Source organism: Phaethon lepturus, unplaced genomic scaffold, assembly GCF_000687285.1.
Source record: "Phaethon lepturus isolate BGI_N335 unplaced genomic scaffold, ASM68728v1 scaffold9800, whole genome shotgun sequence".
In the NCBI taxonomy this organism is placed as follows: domain Eukaryota; kingdom Metazoa; phylum Chordata; class Aves; order Phaethontiformes; family Phaethontidae; genus Phaethon; species Phaethon lepturus.
In genome coordinates this window covers 70920-94950 of record NW_010514015.1, presented here as the reverse complement: position 1 = coordinate 94950, position 24031 = coordinate 70920, and the positions used below count along the sequence as shown (strand labels likewise).

General features: G+C 33.8%; 1 protein-coding gene across 1 annotated transcript in view; it reads left to right on the top strand.

Moving 5' to 3' along the window:
• ASPH (aspartate beta-hydroxylase) overlaps positions 1-24031 on the top strand; it is a 95524-nt gene that overhangs the window by 10653 nt on the left and 60840 nt on the right. The window contains exons 4-10 of the mRNA XM_010291727.1: positions 15564-15653; positions 16583-16657; positions 16866-17027; positions 18193-18252; positions 19705-19761; positions 20275-20319; positions 21051-21086. Of these exons, the coding sequence (XP_010290029.1) occupies positions 15564-15653; positions 16583-16657; positions 16866-17027; positions 18193-18252; positions 19705-19761; positions 20275-20319; positions 21051-21086 (525 nt within the window). The remainder of the gene's footprint in view (positions 1-15563; positions 15654-16582; positions 16658-16865; positions 17028-18192; positions 18253-19704; positions 19762-20274; positions 20320-21050; positions 21087-24031) is intronic.

Below are 24031 nucleotides of genomic sequence, written 5' to 3'. Positions count from 1 at the left end.
CTTTTTTTAAGATTTTGGCATAATATTGTGCATGTTTATTGTCCAAATTATAGTCTGTACTTTGAAAAATTCAACTTTCTTAACATCTTTCTATTTCCTAATTAGCATTCCTGTAAAGACTGCTGTCTGTGACATGAGATGTCTTTCACAGATCCTTCTTTTACAATTTCCTCTTTCCACCTAACTGCTGTCTTTTTTTCCCCCCCTCCTCCTTCCCCCTCTCTCTTTCTTTCCTCTATTCTTGTGTAGGCCTGACCAAAGATGGCAGTAATGAAAATATTGATTCCCTTGAGGAAGTCCTTAATATTTTAGCAGAGGAAAGCTCTGATTGGTTTTATGGCTTTCTCTCATTTCTCTATGATGTATTGACTCCTTTTGAAATACTAGAAGAAGAAGACAGCGAAGCTGCAGATGATGTTGATGGTTCGTCACAGAATGAAGGGGTTCAGGGAAAAAAGACTTGTGTTATTTTGGATTTACAGAACCAGTGACTGAGAGACTAATTTGATTGGCTTTTGAAAATGTCCATGAAATCATCAGTCTTAATATAACAGGAATTTATGGCATTGAGGGGAAACTCCCAAATGGACGCTATAAAGATTGAACTAAAGTCAGCCATGCAATGTAGTTTCACTAGTTGAAAGCCTTTCAGTGACTTTTCCATTTTTGTGACAGGACAACAAATACTACATAGTTGTGTAAATATGTAGAATAAAATGTGTATCTGCAGTTGTGTGGTTGGTTTCTGTATGTGCTTCCATTTGTGCATTTTGTGCACAAAGCTAATTGTAATAACCTCTACTGTTAACACTATAACATTTGTCTTTCTAGCAAACATTAACTGAAGCATTTTGTAACAGCTTTGATTGTATTCTAGCATGACTGCATTATGTAAATACATACTTATATGTTAATCCTTAATATAGACGTGACAATGATAATTCTCTTGTGAAATATGATTTTAATAAATAATTTTGTGTTTCACTGATTTCTCAGATAGATTCTTTTTACCCATTTAAATAAAAGCACTTAATTTAAAAGTGCTTGAAAACCTTACAGAAACATTTATTTCTAAGTTAGCTAACATCTGTTGTATTCGGAAGATATGATGTCACTATATGGTTTATTGCCACTGATGTGTCTGTTTTCAAGCTAAGTTTTCAGTCATTTTTTTAATACAACGATCGCACCAGAAGGGCTGTTCTAAATTTGTTTGAGTGTTTTTTTTAAGGTGGGCCTTTTATGGAAGCAGGAAGCTGTGATTATGTATTTCTAATGTAATACTGGCTATATTAAAGACTAATTGGAAATTAAAATGTAATGTCTTCTATTCCTTGCTAAATTCAAGAATTTAATGCAGTTTTGCAAATTTGAAACCTTCTCCTGTGAAACTGTTTTGACAGTTGTTTCAAAAATATTTTTCATGAACATGTCTGCTATCGTTAAGTTACTAATATAGAAAGAGCAGATTATAACTATGTTCTGCAGTTTGTATCGGGTACTAAAAGCTGAAAGTCAGCTGTCATTTTAATACAGGAATAGTGTACTCAATCAGATTACGATTTAAATTGTATGAAGTTGTTTATTGTGTTGCCTGCTATGCCTAACTTAGTATCTATTTCCCATATAATGTTTATATTCATGTTTTAACGCTAGTGGATGCAGGCTGAAATTTTAACTTGTTTTTAAATTAAATGAACTTTCACTTGCTTTGGCATGGCAATTTTAAAGCAATTTAACATGGCTGTTTAAAAAAACCCTTTAATTAAATCATCTAACTCCAAGTTTCTACACAATTTTAAATAGTAATAAAAAAGAAAAAGTGTTAGTGTTAAGCAAGTGAAGTGTTTAAAAAAATATAAAATTGTGAAGTGTTAATACTGCTGCTTAAGATTTACAAATGAAATGGAGCCACATAAACATTAGTCACATTTTCTTACAAATATTTGAGGATTAGTTAAGATTTTGAGGATTTAAACAGTTAACAGCATGTAAATTTAATGGTTTTTAGTATGAGATATATGAAGGGTAAAGCAAAGGGAAAAAAACACACCATACATTATGAAAATAAATGGTAGTAGATCTGTGGAATATTACTGAGAAGTTTCTTGCGAAGTGGAATAAACTTGTAAAGTATCTGAACTGTAGGAAGTAAAGCAAGCTTGTTTTGTTTATTTTTTTTTTCCTTTTTCAATTTTAGAAGCAGATTTGAATTAGAAGTTTCATTGCTATTGTGAGATAATAACTCTCAGTATGAATTAGAAGAATTGTCCTGGAACATTGAATTCAATTGTAGATGCTTCAGTAATAGAACTAGATAGCCAAAAAGTAGAGGAAAACATCTACTATGAGAATTCTGTATAATGAAGTTTATACCAAGTAGTTAAAATACACATTCATAATCTGATAAAGGTTCAAGTGAAATACAGAAGGATTGTTTGAACCATGAGAAAGCTGCAGGCACTGAAATAGGTAATGGCTACATCAGTGATCAGTAAATTAGTTTCACTTGGGTTAAGGAGATGAAATGCAGGCCAAGAAAGTTCTGATTTGATGTCATGAAAGTTCCTTGTTGATTGTTTTAAGTGTGTGGAATTCTGTTTCAAAACAATTACAGTGCGGATAAAGAACTTGTAGGAGGAGAAAAAGGGGAGTGGGGGGAGACATAGGGTAAATATTAACAGAAAATAACTTTCTAGAGTGTTTAGTTTCTGGAATATAGTTTTTTTTTCAGAAGTGTTCACTCTTGCTTGGTGGTATTCTTGTTAAGTTAACAATTAAGCCCTCACCAGTGGTGAGCAGAGCTGTTTAAGCTCCCCTAAAGTATGGGGAAGACGAGTTTGATTTTAATGAATTGCATTAATTGTGATTGTAAACAGGACTTGGCTAGCAAGGCTGGTAATAAGACTTAGATGAGTTTTCAGCTATACCAGCATGGCAGTTTTAAAAACAAATAAACAGAAAACCCAAAACATTTTAACAGCAAAAAGGTTAAGCTGAATATGATATCCAAATAAGCAAGGAAAACTGAACTGTGTCTCAACATAGAAGCTTCTGTGTTCCCACAAAGTGTTGGAATTAGTTGAGGAAATTGAAACTTAAATTTTTAGTTTGATTTGTGGTGACTATCAGTTATATAAAATACAGGCAGTATATTAATATTTTAAAAGAAGTCCAGAAAACTGTTAAAAGTGGTTTTAAACTGTAGATAGAAAGCTGTAGCAGCTTTGCCTTTTGATATTATTTTAGAATAACTATTTTAGAAGGCAAAGCTGCCACTTCCTACCTACAGTTTTTTGTTTGAGAATTTAAAATAGGTGCAAATTAGTAACAAACAATGTTTTTAATGAACATATTATATTGTTTAAGTGAAAGGAACTTGCTAGGTTTTGTAGCTGGTAAACAATGAAAATTGAGTGATTTTATGTTAAATTGGACATGATGCCTTCATCAGCTTCATTACAGGTCATTTATATTAAATTTTACAGAGCTTCATAAGTAAACATCTGTGACTAAAGTAGTCTTCCAATTTGGGCAGCATTCTTAGAAATACATGTGATGTTTTATCAACATGAGAAAAATGGCAAAACAAATGTTTGGTATTTTAACTGGTGTTTAAGGTATTTTATAATACCTTCAAACAAAATACTGCGTTAACTTTTGTAGCATAAGCTCTTGCTTGCTTTGTTGTGATACTAATGTAAAGAAATAGTAGAGAGGGAGAAACTTAGTACCCATATATCTAAAATGGCTGAGAACTTACGGAAACTTTGAACCCCAGATTTCTGTGACCATCTTCAACAATATTTAATTTGAAAGTCAGACAATTTTTTATGGCTGGGAGGGGGAATCACAATGCCCATAATATATAGAATAACTTAGATTGGAATAAAATAAACAGAAAATTGCTTATCTGATGAAATTCTTCTTGTAACAACTTTTTGCCAGTACTTCCCCACTCAAAAAAAAAAACCCAAAACAAAACAAAACCACAAAAACCCCAAGCATTTTTGAGATCATGTTCAGTCTTCAGTGAATAAGGCTTACCACCTGTGGATTTCTTTTTATGGTAATTTTGCATTATTAGTCAGTGTCCATTGACTGGCCGCAGAGGAAATTGAATTTTTATGACAGTTATTCATATATGTAACAGTTGGATGGAAGGGTAGAAGAAGAATGCATTGAAGCATTAGAAGGATTTTAATTTCATTTCATGGTCAGATGGGCGGGGGGTAACCACCTGTATTTTAAACATAATTTGATTAGTATTTGAGAGCTGGGGGGAAGCTGTTGCGTACAGCTCAATCGTTTTGGACAGATGCATTCTATTTTCTGTATTCAGTTGCCCTCAGTTAAGCAGCTATCATACTGGTGGCACAGCAGCATGAAATACATTAAATACTGTCTTTGTTATGGTCAGTTAGGATGGATTCCTCAAGATGAGGCTAATGAAGGCCAGACTTGCTTGTTGGTTTCTTGTATCTTCTCATACAAGATGCAACTTACGCATCTGTGACTTCAGAAAAGAAAATGCTTTCTCTCCTGTGTCTCTGATCTGAATTTTTCTCCTAATTTTAGAATTAAATAAGCAAGAGATATTAAGCAAAAGATAGTAAAACAACTTACTGAGAATGAATTGGGAGTATTTTAATTTTTTTTAGCTTTATGAATTAAAAAAGCTCTCTTGCATTTGCAAGAGGATTACAGGCTTTGGTATGCCTGACAATCTGTGTACAGGTAATGAGTTCAGTTTAAGGTAAGTGGGGTGCTAGCCTTCTCTCAATAAGCTATTTTGTTTAGCGGAAGACCTTATATATCCAACACAGCATATTATAAATGCAAAATAACAGTAATAATTACATGCAGGTGTGTATGCAAACAATCATAGTTTTTTCTGACTTGAAGTTCTGGAGAAGGAATACAAAGAAGAGAGAAAAAAGGTTGATAACTCTTTTGGCTTACAGATTTGTATTTCCTTTTTTAGTTCTGCAGTTTGAACATCTTTTGCTAATTTTCTGTGTGGTGAAGGAGGTTTTTGATGGGACCTCATGAATTAAGGCAAGAGTCTGAACACAAGCCCTAATGTTTAAAGCTTGATGCTTTCTGTTCTGTTACCCAGGCTTTGCACAAATTGCAGAAGGGTAGCAAGTTCTGTCTGTCAGCCGCTTAGTGCTAACCCTGACCCTATGCTTTCTATGGTAAATGTGAAGTAGCCTCTTCCTTTTTCACATGTAAGTGAATAAGCCACCTTAATTAGCTTACATTTGTTGTGTGATGCTGTCAGTTAAAAGGGCTTATGCAGGTAGATGTTGTGGTGAAATTGATTTATAGGAATTTGTTCATGTGGCAAAGCCTTTGGTATAGCAAGGTTATTGAAGTTTTCAGTATTATTAAACTAATAATATAAAATTTGCATATGCAAGAATAAACCAGGTTTCTCAATGTATTGTTAAATATATGAATGTGAAACTGCTTAAGAGTGCTTTGTGTTGTATCTCATTTTTGTTTTGCAATTCTTACTTTTCTGAATGAAAATAGTATTCATATATTTTTCTTTTGATGCTGAAATTCTACAGCTGGGCTCTCACTTTGGGGTTCCTTTTGTGGAGGTTGTTCTTGAAGATTTTTATGAGGAAAAATAGAGGAGACAACTGGATTTTGTTGCAGAATTGGAATACTGTGTAATATTCTAAGTTTCAAAGAATCAGTAAAGATATTAAGTTATCTACTGTTAAGCATTATGTAAAAATAACCACTTTGACATGAATATTTAATTTTTAGTATGACTATTTAAAGCATTTATTTGGAAAATACTGCAAACCTATCCAGCTATGTTAAATCTGAAGTCTACTTTTTAATTCAGTGACTCCAGTAGTAGCCATTTCTGAGAATCCATTATAACACATAATTTATAACACATAGTTATAAATTCTGTATTTCTTTTTGTATTTCCATCACTAGACATCTATAATGTAGGACTGAGTGGAAAAAAAGGAGGAGCTTAAAAACTAGCTCAAAAAAAGTGTGAAGACACTTGAATTGGAATTTAGTGTAAGAGTCCACGAGTTAGGTTACATGATTCATAAAATTCTGGACATTGGTTGTGTGCCCCACGGCTGTAAGAGCCTTAGTCTTTGGCAATGAGTTTACTTCGATTTCATCGCATGCTCCAGGACATTGCTGTTTTGGAAAAGCAATGTGTTTTGCAGCCATGTCTTGCTTCAGCCTGTTTGGAGTTCACAGACAAGACTTCCCTGTGCTGTAGCCATTGTAGAGATCCAGTCCAGATGGAAATCCAGATGCAGCAGGATTTCTGTCTTGTGATTATTACATCATATTAAGAGTTTGAAATATATTGTTCTACAGACTTTTCCTGTAAATGTGTCTATTCATAATATGTTAAACTATACACGATTTATGGAATTATATCATGATAACTTGCTGAGAATATGAACACTATTCATTGTATAAAAATAGAGTGAAACAAATTACTGCCTGCCTGAATGTTTAAGAAGTGAAATACCAGTAATCAGTGAACAAGTTATTTTGTAGTCTTTCAACATAGTGCATATACTTTAAAAATAATTTCAAATATCTGTATCATAATTTTTGTGTGTACTGGTCTTTGTAAAACTTTTTGTTTTCCCTGTCAAGACATGCTTTTGAGAGTGTATCTTAAAATACTGTAACATTTAATTTTACTATGAAAAGAGGGGAGGAGCTCAAAATATGAATATGGTTTTGTGCAACTTTCGAGTACCTTTTATTATTTATATTGTCATTGATGCTGTAGTATAAGAAAGTTGGAGTCTATTCTTCATTTTACATGAGAAAATCATTTACTTATTGTTCCACACACTGCGTAGAAGTAATAAGATTGAATAATGAATTTTGTCAAGTTAGAACTCTGGACTTCAGCAATGATGGTAATCTGTGAGGAAGGAGCTTGAAAAGATTTTTATATCCCAGGTCTGAGTTTGTAAGGAAATTGATGTAAAAATTGTATTTTTACCTGGCTAACCCATTTTAAAGAAATTTTGGCCCTCATGTCAGTGCTTGATACTTTGAAAACATGTAAGATAGGGATTAGATATAAGCTGATTAAAATTACTTTAATGACCTCAACAGTTTCTCAACATTAGGTTTCTCATTCAGACATGGGAATTTCTCGTCTAGTTTAATAAGATTATGTATGAGTTTTAAAAATACATTTCCCATAGCTTTTCTTAACTTTCTGGTTGGTTTTTGGGTAGCAATGCGGTGTTTGTGGAGTTTAGGTCTTAATCCACAGCAGCACGATGGTGATAATCCAGTCTCTTGGTATAATATAATAATCCAATCTATGGTATTAGGAAGCTGAGGCTAATTCTTATTTGTATTTAGGGAAGGCTTTTTCCTTCACGCCTCTTGTGGAACTAGGTATAAACCACAGTCAACATGCTGAATGACCTCCGTTTCTGTTGGCTAAAATGGGGAAAGAGGGCAGCACCTGACTTTGGAGTGTAAGGTTTATTTTTTTTTCAATAAAACTCTTAACAGTCTTAAATAGTGTTAAGTAAAGCAGTAAGTGTTTTAACAAAAATGAAATGGTGCCTGCTTTTTGGAATATGAGCAACACCTTTGTTAAAACACATATTCTCCATTGGGTAAAGAAACAGAGATTGTAATTCGTTGTAAGAAAATATTCAGTTTATATAATCTACAGTACATAGGTGCTTGAAGATCTCATCAGTTAATATAGTTATTAAATATTTATGGAGTTTTATAGAAATAAAAGTTAGTGGGTTTCAGAGAGAACTGGCATAATACCTAGCAGAGAAATCAGCTGGGATATTGGTCATAATTACGTGTCTGGAGAGAACTGAGCTAGCTCTAAGAAGCATTTCAAGTAGCATGCATCTGGTAATGTGGTACTTTTCTTGGATTAATTAGTCTTCCATCTCAGTACTTGCGGTGGTCTTGCTACTGAAGATGCTTTATTTTTAATGAGTTAACATTTGGTATCTCTCCATAGCATTGCGGTGTGCTATAAAGATAACTTTTTACATGGCATGGCAGATCGGATAATTTTATGTCATGTTTGTTGAACATCACAGATATGTTCATAACCTATTTCCATTTTGCAACAAATCAGGTGAGGAGCCAGGAGGGGTAGCCAAGAAAAAAACTAAAGTCAAAGGTATTTTTAACATTCTTTTTCTTGTGGAACTTTATGCAGATAATGATATCTGAAATGCATGCGCATTGTAAATACAGATTGCAGGTTTTAATAATGTTTACTAATACTAGCTGTGTTTGGCTAAGTGTTGTCTAATGATGCAGCAAACTATTATCCTCCCCATTTTTCATTAATTTTTTTACTACTGATTGTAGTTTAATGGCAATGTGAGTGCTTTCCTAACTAGAGATTATATTTTCTGTTTGCAAATTTTTTTACAACAATTGTCTTGTTTGGTTTATGTTAACTTCGTATTCTGCATATTTAAAAATGTTCTGATGTATATGCAGATTTTGTTCTGTGTGAAATCCTCCTTCGATTATCTTACATGAATTCATGATACTATGACTATAATGTAATTGGACTTGAGCACCTTAATTTCTGCTTGTCTGTACTTAAATAGTTTCATCTATGTCTTTCTACAGAAGGAGAAATTTAGGTCAGGTTCAGTAACTTCCTCTTTAATATTATTTGCAGGTTTCATTGCAGTGATGAAACATAAATTTTGCAAAAGCTTAAAGTAGGATAGCTTGCAACCGATTTATGCTATATATTTATTTGTAATCACATTGCTGTATGAACAGGACACAGTAGGCTAAATGTGCTCAGTGTAACAGACTATCAAAGCTAATTGGCCTAAGCAAAACACCAAACTACCAGGTGTACTTCAGGTGCTTAACTTCTTAGATGTGCTCAGTTATCTCCACACAGCATGGTGCTATGTAAAGAACACAGTCTCTGTTGCATTAAAGACACTTAGACTTTAATGTGTTTTTTCTATCAGGATGTGAAAAAGGCATGCTGTTTGTAATACAAAGTCTTACTAGGAAAAAAAGTGCATTTGCTGAGGGAAGCTCTAATGCTCATATGAATGTCTTTTCTTAGCATCTTGCATGCAAGTTGAAATTTTTAGCATTTGTTCCACATTGTGCTTGGTATGACTTGGTTGGAAATTGTGTGTTTTCAAGAATGTAATAAATGTCATTTAACAATTAATTCCTGAGTTTTGGTTTATTTTTCAATGTTTGATATGAAAATGAAGGAATGGTGTGATATATTTCAAATGCTTTGTGCCAAAAAACAGTTGGAAGGAACTGTGATGTTACTCCTTTTAGACTGAGCTGTGTGATTGAATTGTTACTTGCAGAAATGTTACACAGCAGTTAGAGGCAGATGTTACAGGAGAAATGTTGTCACTTGCCTGCTTTTTACCTCAACAGACTGCAGTTTCTCTCAAAGGTCTGAATAAAAATAGAGCTGTTCTATTTTATATATAAAATCTTCATTGCATTTTATTAACATGGGAATATTAGTTTAAAAGTTAAATACAAATACTGCATACAGAGACTTAATGGACAAATTTCTAAATTTTATTGAGTTAAAAATTCCTTATTTTGGCGAATGCTGCTGGTACTGACAATGTTTTTCACAACTGGGGGCAAAGTGGAAGAAAATATTGAACAATTCAAGGATGCTGTTCTGACAGTTCTTCTGATATATTATCTAGACACCATGTCACAGCCAAATGTGAATTGAAATAGAGAAAATAAGCACAAGAAATACTTTTTTCTTTGTTTTACTTTTGGAGTTGTATTACTAATAGTGCTATGTATGGAAAATCAAAGATGTAAGAATTAATTTACAATTGTTACTTTGATTTCACTGAATATGGCCAAACCAAGTTAACCTTTTTGGAATTGATTTAATTCACCAGGGCGTTGCTGTGTCTTCTTAATTATTGTGTACTTCTTTCTTTTGTAAAATAGATACTTAAGATACATTTTTAAGTCTTGGCCTAATTGGAGGTAACAATGTCAGTAGATGTTGTAGCATAAATTGTGAAAAAATTTTCTGTTAGTGCTGCTGTTGATATATCGAGGTCCTACAGTGGTCGTACCGTTGTCAAAGATCCAAAATATACATTGATTTTCATGCTCACAGAGAAAACTGTTTTTAGCATTCTGCAGAAGTTAGCTAACAGTAAGATAATAGAGGCATGTTTTTCACTAGATTAATGCTTTATTCAGATGCAGTTGCAGTAAGCTGCATGATTGAGGTATTGCTAAAAGTCAGAACTAATTTGTTTAAATTGCTTAAAGCTTAAATAGTTAATTATACAAGTTTAAAATTGTCATCTAACAAACATTAAATAAGAATTCGATCAAAGCTTTTAGACAGTTGCTCATAAGATGTTTTCTGATCTAAGAATCGTTCTCTTATTGAACATTTCCTCTTTTTTAAATGGAAAACTAAAAAGTAAAAGAAGCAATTAAAGAACCACTGAAGAAATTAAAGGAGAAGCAGGAATTCAAGAAGGAGGAAATCAAAGATGAGGAAGAAAAAAAGAAAGCCAGGAAAGGAAAAGATGCTACTGATCGAAAGGACAAGAAAGCTGTTGATATGAATAAATTAAAGAAAGATTCTGACAAAGCTAAAAGAGACAGAGGAAAGGAAAAGGAAAAAGGCCTAGACAAAAATGTAAAATCCAAGGATACTACAAAAAAATCAGCCAGTGAAAAGGATGGTACTATTCAGGTGGGAAAAGACAAAGAAACAAAAAAGATAGTTAAAAACCCGTCCAAGGAAGACAAGAAAGAAAAGAAATAAACAGAGTTCCAGTTGTGCTAATGAGGAACAAATCTCAAGAATGAGAAATTCAGCATATTTATGTGAATGTGGTAACTATGGCAATAAGAAGATAATGTTTTCTGGAAATAAGTGTGAGCAAAGGCTCCATATAATCATTTGTTGAAAACTGTTAAGCATATACTGGCATTGTAAGCACAAAGCAAAAATGTCTGCTGTGAAACTCAAATATGTACCTATGTTAATTTGCCTGGCTTTTCAATGTGTATTGAAAACTGACATGTCAAATTGATGCCAATTACTTCAAGCATACTCTAAATCTGGTGGGGAGTTTTTTCCCCTCTCTTTACTTCCTTGTATTAAAATGCTGTTTTCTTGGTGCAGGGATGAAAGTGTAATGTATATCAGATAATGTTTTCTGGAAATAAGTGTGAGCAAAGGCTCCATATAATCATTTGTTGAAAACTGTTAAGCATATACTGGCATTGTAAGCACAAAGCAAAAATGTCTGCTGTGAAACTCAAATATGTACCTATGTTAATTTGCCTGGCTTTTCAATGTGTATTGAAAACTGACATGTCAAATTGATGCCAATTACTTCAAGCATACTCTAAATCTGGTGGGAGTTTTTTCCCCTCTCTTTACTTGCTTGTATTAAAATGCTATTTTCTTGGTGCAGGGATGAAAGTGTATTGTATATCAAATGCAAGCTTAAAAGCAGTATCAAGAGGATTATCTGGACTCATATAGTGGAAAGTTACAAAAAAAAAATTTCCATTTCACAAAAACAACCAAGAGGAGCATTAATGGAACATATTGTCATAGGACCTTAGCAAATAAATGTAAACTACTCCTTGCTAAACTTTTTTCCCTAAGTAGGCTGAAAAAACTATTTCATACACAAACACTCAAACCAACTTTAGTGTTGCATTTGTTTATGAGACTTCAGTGTATACTCAACAAAAGCGTTACAACAGTTTTATTTACTGATCCTGTGACAACATGTTCTGCTTTTCTTCTGTCCGTTCTTTCTTTTTTACCTATGTTTAAGTGTGAAAACTTGGTTCATTGTCACTTTTAAGTTTACTGTATCCTGATTTTTTTTTCCTGAGTTTTCCAAGCTTCTGGTGATGAATACTTCTGAAAATTAGGCCACCTATTTTGCCATTAATGGGTATTGCTGGATTCCAATCACATTTTAAGAAGTGATATGCTACTACTACTGTATTCGTGTTGAACTTGACTAGAGAACAGCTTATATATTTTTTGCAACTACTGTTTTCTTCAAACAACACTTTTGAAGTATGTGATAGTTCTGTAAGCGAGTTCCTGTGTTAGTTTGCTGTTATAGCTTCTGTATTTTTAGCACTGAGGAATGATTTATCCAGCAGACTCATTAGAATAAACTCAAAGTTGCAAAACATTTCTGCAGAGATAATTCAGTATATTATTGAATCTATACTTGCTTTCAAGTTTGTGGAAAATGAATATTTTTAAATTTTAATAGACACATAATATAACTTAGGTGTTGAAATATTAATTGCACAATAAAATTACACAAGATTCAGAACAAAATTTGTAATGAAAATTGAAGATTTATTATTGTGATACTGCAGTATTGTTTTAAAGAAAACAAAACTAAGAAGTGAAATTGAGCATGAATATAGGCATGTGGGTGGTGGTGTAAGATTAAAGTCCTGAAGGTTGATTCTCTTCATGGTTTTGCTTAAATTTTGCGTTTAACAGTTGGCAATACACTATCTCAGACTTTCAATACATCACATATGTGTCTCTAAGATGCTTTGATCCCTAGGGGTATAAGATGTGGTAATAGGGTAAAATATAATCTGATTTCCTTCTTTTTTTTTTTTTTTTCCCCAGAGGAAATTATGAAAAATAGTTCAAATGAAAGTGGTAGAAAATAGTGCAGTAGCTTAAGATTCTAGCTATAATAATTAACAGAGATGATGTACCAAGCTATTTTCTAAATATTTATGTATGTGTGAAGAAGGAGGGAAAAGATGTGTGTGTTATGAACATTATGGTGCGTAGCAGAAAACTTGACAGAATGAATATCTAATAAATGCACTTGCATAACGAGCATTCTGGTTTAGGTTTCAGTGATGATAGACATGTTTATGCATCTTTGCTCTGATACGTGTTAAGATACATATTTGGTAGAGGAGCACTCAAATCACACTTCTCAAGAATGGTGGCACAGTGGTATAGTGCACATCACTTTTTATTTTCTCCCCTAATGTGATAGAAGTTGTAACTGTCAGGGAATGAAATTTGGAATGAGTTGCCTTACTGATTAACATATTATTGTATCTGTGACCCAAAGTTTATCTGGTTTTACAAAAGTTTGGGTTTTTTCCAAAGAATGTTGTATTTGAGCAGCACTCCAAGCTATACAGATTGCCAAACAATAAAATGAGATTTTTGCCCCAGAGATATGTTGTGCTGTTGTATATCTCTATGAAATATTATTGTCATTCAAGTTACCACATAAACTAAAAGAATGCACCACACAAGTAAAACCTGTGTGCAACTTTATTTTGGTAAAAATACGAGAGAAAATAGTATCTTGCAAACAGTAAATGGCTTAACATATTACATACTCAACAGGTTTCAATAGGAATCAGTGATAAACACAATGGATGTGTATAAAAAGCTGGAAGGGAAAGTTGAGAAATGTGTAAGCAAAACAAAGAAATACTCTTGCTAGTCCCTTCTTGCCTTTTACACACATAAAGGGCTTGTTGGCTCTGAATATCTTTTGAAACACTTTGAATACATTTATTTTTCATGAAGCAGAGCAAGTGGTTGTCTGGAATTGGAGATGTGGGTTATCGGGTGACACAAGAACTTATTTAAAGAAGTGTATATGTAAGGGAAGTGAACTGGATTTGTGAAGGCGGGGTGGCTGTTTCTACACTTCCAGATTCTGAAGTGTGAGACAATGGCTAATATAAATAACGGGGTTTATCTCCATATGTAGTTAAAGATGATTGTAGAAAGAAGTAACTTCTTACTCTTGTAGCCATTAATATGAGTGCAACAAAAGATGAATGTAAATCTTCATAATATTTTCAAATATTTCAGTGTTTTTTTTTAATGGCAGAAGAAAATTGGCAAAAAATGAAGTGTAAATTTGGCTTTTTTCCTCTAGTTTCTGATCTTAATTCCTTAGTAGTAGACTCTTAGTTACAGTGCTTTTAGATATAGCTGAACTACTTATCTTCATGTAATTTAAATAATGTAAAAATGTGTAAGTGGGATTAATTCTGGTTTTCTTGTTCCCATTACTTTTATAGGGTAATGGAATGAATGTGTGTTTTTCTCATGACGCGTAAAATAATAAAATCTAGTTCACGCAAAGTTCTTTTGAGGTTAGTCCTGTTTGTATTGAGGTATGTTTGACTCCAGTAGAAACCTAGTAATTATTTATTCACCTAAAATATACTACTTACATTGTTTCACTTAAAGTTACTTTTACAAGATTGTTAGCAATACAGGAGTATTCATTACAGTGTAGCCTCTGCTTTTTTTAAATATTATGTTTCTATTGACTTCCATGCATACAGCTCTTGAGAAGCTAGTTTGTTTTGGGCAGCGTGTGTATTTGTTTAAGAATGTAGTTTTATCTTAGTTGATCTTGGAACTCATACCTAAATATGAACCTAGGAAAAATGATGTAGGATTATAGGAGAATTCTGTGTGGAAGAAACTTCATGAGATCCTTATTGCAACATCCTGCTCAAAACAGGGTCATCTCAGAAGTATGACCAGGTTCAAATGAAACTGCCTATTATCCAGTGTGGTCTTTAGAACCTCCAAGGATGGGAATGTACACTCTCTCTGTGCAGCCTTTTCCACTGATTTGATTGTCCTCATGGCGATGGGAGTGTGTGGGTGCACGTGTGGAAGTTTTTTCTTATACACAGTCTGAGCCTCCCTTGTTTAAATCTGGCTTGAATCCTTCCTAGAGGATGGTTGAGAGGAGGATTAGGCTAGTACCAATACATTCTTTCTTGGGGATGTGATGTCTTAACATGCGGCAAAATCTTTCAAGGCTATGAATTGTCTTTATCTTTTACTATGGTTTTGATCATTGCTGTTATTGGTTGCTTTCTTTTCATTGATCTAGAAAGACTCTGTGGTATAGATAGTAAGCATCTTAGTGGTGAAATTCTCAGTCATACTTTTTCTGTAGTAGTTCAGTTGTCAAAAGAAACGGGAGATTGAGATTACTTTATTTTGAAGAAACTACAGTTCTCTTCCTCTAAGATTTAACAGATGAATTCAAAATACCTCTTCTCATTCTGAGCAGCACATTATATGATTCAAATCAGTTCTTCATAAAATGTACTAAATTGATCATATGAAGCACTTTTTGCCCAAAGAGAAAATCAGTGGGAAAAACTTGCTGTGTATTTTTCTTCTGGATGCTGAATAGATCTTGAGAATAGCGTAGTCGTTTGTTCAGTTACTTTGAAATAAAGACAAGTACTTAAATTTCTGTCTCTCTTTCCCCCTCATTGTATGTTTATCTTCAAAATATATTTGTTTACTATCTGAATACACTTCAGTCTTTGTATATAACACTATATCAGGACAGCCCTTTAATTGTGATTAATCATTTGAATACGTTTTGGAGAGTTTAAAATCAGTTAACTTAATTAAAACAACTTTCTTAGTTTATAATTGAATCAGATCAAAGAGAGCATAAAGTTAACTTTATAACTGAAAAATGCAGGCCTTAAAGAAAGATCTGTCCCAGCACAGCCAGCATCACCGGAATCTGAGGAGACCATCCAGCCTGCTGAGAAGGCATATGTCAAATCAGGTAAGGCCTTCTGTAAACTATAGGTTAAACAAAAGACATGATGCTTCATTTGAAATATAATTCTGTTTCCTCAGCATGCAAACTCATTGTGTTATTTCTTTGAGTAGCAAAATAAATCTTTCATCGCTTTTATGTGTGGCTTATCCACTATAGTTTATTTAATGGGAATCACTGTTGATAACTTTATATAAATCACTGAACATGAAAGTTTTATAATTTAAATGTATAGAAGGCACTCTTGTCCACTCTTATGGTTACCATTGGTCACATCAGAATAACTTTCTGCTGCAGTACAGTTGTGATTGCGATATGTATGTAGCAGTATACCCAGTTAGAATAACAGATGTGTTAGATCTGTGTTAACAGGTATGTTAGATAACAGTTACTTGTCCCTGAAATCAGTTTGTGATTTATTCTGCTGTGAATTGCTGGGAGAAGACCTTGATATTGTAATGTTAGTATCTTACTTTCCCTGTTTATAAAGCCAACAAAGCTACTTCTGCAAGTGACATTTTTTTGTGACATATGACATGCTAGTGCTGCTGCCTAAATTGTAAGAAAATAATGGATGAAAGTGTTAGTAAAATAATTACTTAGAATAGAATTCTTGGTTTGAGTAGTTATCTGAAGTTACTAATGTTACTGCCACTGAGAAAAAGATATGTGCAGAAAATCCAGTGTTGATAAATTCTTCCAGTTCATCGTCAGAGTGAACCTGATGTGACTGATGCAATACTTTCTATGTTGGAGAGTAAACCAAATTGTTTCTGTAATATCATGAGTTGCAGAGGCTTACCAAGTCATTCTCTATGGAACTTTGTGGAGTAGAATAAGAACTTTATGGAGGCTACTAAAAGCTGCAAGCCTTGAGCTATTGTTTAGACTTTGCCTTTTGCACTTAACTTCACTGCAATTTATAATCCTTTTAGAGCACAAGAATGCTGACATAGAATTGGAAGAGGAAATTCAGTCTGTTCTTCATGAAGCTCTCCATTCCCAGCCTGGTAATGCATTAACACTTAGAAATCATTGAAGAATTTATAAATACTTCCATAGACTAGACAAATCTCAGTCAGACTAGTCATCTGTCCCCTCCTTGTCCCCTTTGGAGACTAGTTTAAAAACACAAAAGATGTGCTGAAGTCTGATTATTTGCTGGTAATATAATTACCAAAGAGTATGTATTATCTAACAATCTGTATTATTGATTAGGAGAGAGACATGTAGACGCAGATGAAAGTCTAAATGACCAGTGGCAAGTGAAGGAAGAAATACATGGAGAACCTTTTGAAGCTCCTACAACAGATGACTTGCTCAGAGAATTAGAGAATGAAATGCCAGAAGCATATGAGATGCCAGACTCAGTTCAGAAAGGTACCTAGATGGCTAAATATATATGCAATTAAATTTTGCCAAAAATAAGGACAGATTAAATGGAAATATGTCTCATTAAAAACTTGGTTCTTAATTTCTACTTGCAATAGAGACTTAGCAAATATCAACTACAGCAAGTATTATATAGAAATTTTTTTTTAAATAAAAATGGAATATTTTAATGCCATGTGTTTTGGAATCTGGGTAGCTATATATTATTGTTTACTTACTGCTATATTGGCTTTCAACCAAACAACTTAATCTGTGCTCCAGCTATGCATATCTCCCCCCAATAAAGGGACTTTTATAATATCTGTATGGAGTCTGCTCCTGGACTTTCTAGTTTATTAAATTAAATTTTAAGAATTTATTAGCATAGCCTTTTGTAGACAGACTTCTCACTCTGATTTCCTTCCATTGTGGCACTCTCAGATAATTATACATGACCTGTATTGCAAGTCCTGCAAAGAACATAACATCTTACAAAGAAGATGCTTATGTCCAGCTGCCTTGAGGCATTGACAGGATGATAAAAACAGTTAGTAAAAGCAGAATCATGATGATCAAAATCCAACTTAGTTCTTATTTCTAAAATATTTCTGAATGGTTTTTATCTGCAGTACTGAAAATTTTACATATATCTTAGTAGCTTTTTGAAAAACTCATGTAATGGATGTTGTCTGAAAATTTTGATTGCTGGAAGTATAATGAGATTCTTTTCTTCACAACTGAAGTAATTCTTTTCAGTCTGGGTCTATTACACCTCTTTGTTTCTGTATCCTATTCATCCAAAGAGCAAGTTAAAGTAGGGAAGTAGATGAGATGTTAAAATTCCAGTTACTTTAAATCTTTAAAATTACTTTTAACGAAGTAAAGGTGTTCTACTTTCTTTACATTTACACACAAAAATATGGAGAGTCATCTTTTTTTGAGGAGATATGTATAGAATTTATGTGTGTATACACATTCTCAGTGCTGTATATAAGAATACAATTATGAACTTTATTGTTTCAATCTATATACATATCTTGCTGGCATTAGAATAAATCTGCTTAGCACTTCGGTTTAGAAATTTGGCTGTTCTTGCACAATGTTCTGTTACAGGGTCTGCAATATGTAATGAATTAAAAATTTTAAAATTTATAAATACATGTTTGTTGCTCAGATACTGATCTTTTGGCAGATGATCTTGGAGCTGTGGAGCCTGAACCATATGAAGCTCCAGGTATAATTTTGTTTTTCCAAACTCAGTAATATTTATTTTCTGACTAAATGTAGCAAATGATATAAGAAAGCAAAATAAGAAAAGTTAGACTGGTTTAGTAATATATGGGTTTGAATATCTTTATTCCTCCGAACAGCTGTTCTTGGTTGTCTTGGATATTTTTACTCTGACTGAGATGACTGTATCATATTTGCTACGGTTCTTAAAAAGAAGGGATGATAGATATGGAAACTTTTGCTTTAATTTGTGCAAGAACTTCATTTCTGCTTTTTTATGTGTTTCTGGCTGTTGTGTATGATTGGGATCTGGAACATGTCCCCTTTCAAAAGCATACAATTTGTATGCTTTCCTTCAGGATTTTTTATTTCTTTTATGGCAATAATACTATCCAACAGTGAGTCAGCACAGAAGACTTCATTCTGAACTATTCTTGCACTGTCTTTCTGCACACACTAATTCATCTTTAAAAATTTTTGAAAATTTGGCTGGACTAATCCAATTAGTTTATAGTCATCTTCATATTGTGTTTGATACCACGTGCAATGGCATTAGCTCATCTTTCCCATTATGAAGAAGTGTTAGGTGGATATTACAGTTTCCCTGCTATCTGGTAAGTATTTTCTTCTGGATGGTGATAATCTGTCTTCATAGTACAGGCAGCCTCTTCCATTTGCATTAGACATTGATTTCTGTTTGGACGGGGCTTATCTTTGGCACAATGTTAGTTCTGGACTTTACAGTCTTATTTGATGCCAAATATGCCAGAAGAATAATTCTATTTATTTGATACAGCTAAAATGCCTTATTCCTGTCTTTATGGGAGATTACTGCTTTTCATTTACCAATTTAGAATCTGAGCTGTGATACTTCCAAAGTAAAAGAATATTTACTTTACCTTCAGTACCATGTGTTGCCAGATATATCAATACTGAGTATATTAGTAACATTGCAAAGAATTGTAGTCACAGAGGAAAATAATCCACGTTTAGTTATCCAATGAAAAAAAAGTAAATTGCTTTAAATTTGTGGTGCCAGAAGTGAATGTAGATATTTCTCAAGGTCTGATTTCTGGCCTTTTTCTTGTATTCTGTAGATCATCACCAGTGGATCTCCTGCACATCAGTAAAGCAGCTACTTTAGAACTTTGAGGATAGGTGACAATTACCTTTTTTATTCATATTAGAAGAACTATTAAAAAATATTCATGGTGGCTAATGGCTGTCGTGGATCTAGTTTTCCTACTGAGGCTATAACAGCAGACTAGAAGAGAGGGTGGCCCAACACCTTCTATTAGATTGTCAAGTTGCAAATCTCTGTAAGGTTTTAATTTGTCAGTTTTTGAATAGGGAGCTACCTTTAGCTATTGACAGACACATGCATGCAAGTTAAAATAATCAAATATTAAAAATACTTTAATTTAAAAATATTTCTATTTTCGTATTTAATTTACAGTTTCATATGAGTATGATGTGGATGTGGAAAAGACAGTAAGTGATCCAGAAGTGCCAGGTTTGTAAATTTTCATGACTTCAGATTATAATATAATGACTTAAACTTTTTAAAACATGTTTCAAAGTAACGTGTCATATTAACTGTTTAGTCAACAGTTTTATTTTCAAACAGTTTTTCGTGTAGTTTCAAATAACCCTGATTTTTGCAGCTATGTTACCATTACAGTTGTGAACACAACATTCCATGAATCCAATCCACAAATACTTATGTAAATATCTTCTTCTGTCAAGGATTCTTCCAGTCTAATCAATGTATTGTCAAAGACCTACTTGTATTCCTGATTTTATGCCTAAACACAAATATGGATGAACTTTTTATATTGTGTGATTTACTATGTAGCTCCTGGATGCGTTTTACAATCCAGCTGTTGCTTTCAAATAAAACGTAGTGTTAACTCAGGATGTTTAGTTCTGTTTTCTTGAGATAAATATATGACCTCTTTGACTTCTCTTGTGCTATTTCGCATGAAAATTTGATTAGATTATAAAATATTAAATATTCTTATTTAAGGTGACTCTGAGCTAATGCTAGAAGATGCTGTGGAACATTACACGGGTACAGTCTAAAGTTTTATTTCTTTTTATACAGATTTCATTGAATTTTGTCCCCAAACTAAGACAAAAAAACTCTCAAAACACTGGAGCTTATAGATAGCATCAGTTCCTTAACAAGTTATTACATCTGTATTTTTATTTAAGTTCTGAAAAAATACAAAGAGTTACATGAACAGTACTTTTCTGTAATGTCAGCCAAATAGGCAGAATATTATTTTGAGAATTAACATTCCAGGAGAATAGATGTTTGTATTTTAAATTGCATATAATTATTTATGTGGTTAAAAAGCAATCTGAATTTGCCAAAGATGTTGAAGTTAGTGTGATAAGTGTCAGGAAAAAAGTAGTATCTTCAAAAAATTTTTTTAAAAGGAAGCAAGCCATAACAAGCGAATTCCACAATTCCCCTGTAGAAGCTTGCTGAACGTAGAAATGATTTATGAGTTGCAGATAATTCATAGATGATTTCATTAACTGTAAAAGAAAAGCCTACTGATAGTGCTTTATTTTTAAATCTATCTTGTGATGCCAGAAAATTATTCAGTTCTTTTCACAGGATCTTCTAGAAATTTTCACCTTTGTTGAACTCTTACTAACTTCAATACAGTATAAAATACTATAGTTTTGAATATCGTTTTGTCCTGAATAAACTTGGTTCTGTATTATTTGTGTGTATTTACTGCCTTAAAATTCCATGAATTTTCGTACTGATTTTTTTTTTTCTTTAAACAGAGGATAGAGTGCATGGAGATTATAATGAAGACCATGGTATGACAACTGCTGTATTTAGTAAAATGATAGTATCAAACTCTTATCATTAATGTGAAAGTGAAATTACTTTGTCGTAAAATTTTCCTTGCTGTCACATTACTTTGCAAGTTCTCAGCTAAGGGTTTTTTTTAACATTCAAATCCTCGTGTGTGTCAGCAATCAATTGGTCTTTAACACTGGAACAAGTGTAGAGTATGTACATAGGTTATATTCCCATATTGGTCCTTTTTGTCATACTTTGTGCTTCTGTGACATAAGAATGTTGAAGACTTCACATGCCCTTTTTCTTATGAAACCCTGGCCAGGTCATCTGTGGCTCATTGCATCTGTATAGCTCAGTGTTACAGTTTCATCTTTTCTGTAACTACCAGTTCTTTGGAGAGCACTCTCTTCTAGTTTGATTTGGTTAATGATTTGCTAACGATTGCAGAGACCAAATCAAAAAGTAAATGAGAAGACTAGTGGTTGCAGTCTTGAAACAAAGGTATGTGGTTGTGATTTCTTCTGTGAGATGCTTCTGGGGACAACTGTACTTCAGAATAGTTAAGAATAGTTAAGTGTATCTTCAAAGCAGTCTTGTTTATTGTCTGTGTTTATGTAACCTGAGCAAAGAGCAGAAGTTCTTAACTTCGAAGTATTTGAGACAGGAAATCTTGAGGTTCATTCTTTGTCATCAGGAGGGAAATGCTGCCATCCACCATTGGGATAGAAATCAAAATCCCATTGAAGGATTTCAGTGGCCCAAAGGTGTATTCAGCCCTGTGTCCATGTCTTTCTCAGTTTGCAGAAAATAATTATTTGCCTCAGCTATGATGCCCTTGATAAAACATGTTGACATCAATAGGATGGAAAAGCAAGAGAACTAGCGTTTTCCCTGGGTTAATTGCTCTCCTTTCCAGATAATACTTTACAATCAGTTTCTAATCAAGAATCACTTCTCTTGCTTCTCACACCTAGATATGAAGGAGAGGTGCAACTTTCAATCTTTACTTTTCATGCTCCTTCATATGTGGTGGTGACATGAGCAGAGAACGCTTCCATGGTCCCTACCCTCAGGAAGAGCCATCTATACCTACTTCTGGAGTAAGATGAACATGGAGGTTCCCAAAGTATTTTGCATCAGTTTTCCATAGAATCAGTTCCAAACCCATTTCATACTCTGCAATCAATTCTCACCCTAGTACAGTAATAGTGAATCACTCTATTTTGTGCATAATTCGTGTGGTTTAGCAAGCGGTGGTTTCATGTGCAGTTGTTACTGTGTGCTGCCATGAGAGTTTTAAATAGTGTCAGATAAATCGTATTTAGGTTTTTTCTGCTCTTTGTTTACTATTCCAAATCCTCTGATTAGGCTGATGAAGAGAATAGGAAGTTCCATTCTTTTTCTCAAAAGCAGATTCCAAGGTAGGAGGTGATTTACAAAAAGTATTATTCTTGGCTACTAAATCACCAGGCATTTTTGCGCAGCAAATTATGCCTGCAGTTCAACATGATCTGTGACAAACCATTTTTCTCTTGGTAAAAGTTCACCTTTTCACAGCAGAATTTTTCCTTGCTTTCAAGTTCTCCCTTAAAGTCATTTTTCTTGTGAGAGAAAGCACAATGCTTCCTTTGTACTTTTTAGAGGAACTTCATTTAAGACCTCCAACCTAGAGCAGCGTAGAAGAAAAAGACCAATCAGGTGGTGCATTGAGTGTTCTTGGCACTTGCAAGATTTGACTGATTTTTTTTTTTTTTTTTTTTATCCCCACCCCCCACATCTTGAAAGTTACATGAAATTACGAAGTTATTTGGAATTTCACTGTTTGTTCCAAGGGCAGACCTGCGTACAGGCACCGTTATGTCTAGGCACTCATTAGTGTCTCAGAAATAACCAGAGAAAATAATCAGAAACTGCTATCAGGATCCCTAGAAAAGATGAGAGACACCACTGGGGAAGACAGTCTAATCACACCCAGCCCTATAAGCTCATCTTATGTTGTCAGTCCTTTAAGGTTTGAGCTAACCAGCCAACCACGGATGTCTCTGAAGATGTGCTGAAAAATGTGAGGCCGTCTTTCTGTGACACACCATTTTTTCCTCCTGAGTTCAGTCTACCTGGTTTCAGGGCATGGGAGTTGTAATTGTTCATGAATGTGTGCTAGACACCATTTTAGCAGTTACAGTACCTGGTTTTCATCCCTGTTGAAATGGGATGTCTCCTAGGCCATCTTTCTTGTACTTTTCGACATGCCTTTGATTGGATCAAAAATGAAACGGATTTACTTTTTTTCTGGAGAAGAGAGGTTTTAGCATCTAGGCCATCATGGAGATAAATTTCTCTCAAATGTAAAGCTTGTGTTTTTGACATTACCTCCAAAACTGCAGTTTACATCCACAAGAAGATTCACTTTAAAGCTTCAGATGCAAATGTCTGAGAAATCAGCAGAAGTATCAGCTTCTCTATTCTGGAGTTAATGTATCTTCTCCATCCCTATCAGATGTATTTCCCCTCTTCTGGCAGACCCTCTGATACAATATTTTCTTCAATCTGGGTGCTTTCTAGAATTATCAGAAAGCTGAGAGGGCAGTGCCAAGATGATTGCTGGCCAGAGCAGTTAGTTTCTTTCTGATTCTTGCTTTGTATGACTTTGTTCTTAATTCAGATCAGCGACCAACTCTATTAGGATTGCAGTTCCTGTAATCACTTCTACTTGCATGGTGTTGGGAGAAACTGCAGGCCTATGGTAGGCTGCGCTCACTTTGTGTGTCCAGTGTATTGAAAGAAACCACTTCTTTATACTTTCTGCAGTTACTGCTAATGCTAAAAGTTCTTCAGTTGAAATGAGTATATGTGCCCACAGTGAAGTGTGTAAATGGTCGTGTAACTTGGAATACAGATACTCAGTTACTGTACACAACTTTCAGTAGTTTTATGAAGGGTTTTGTACAGTTTGTAGCAA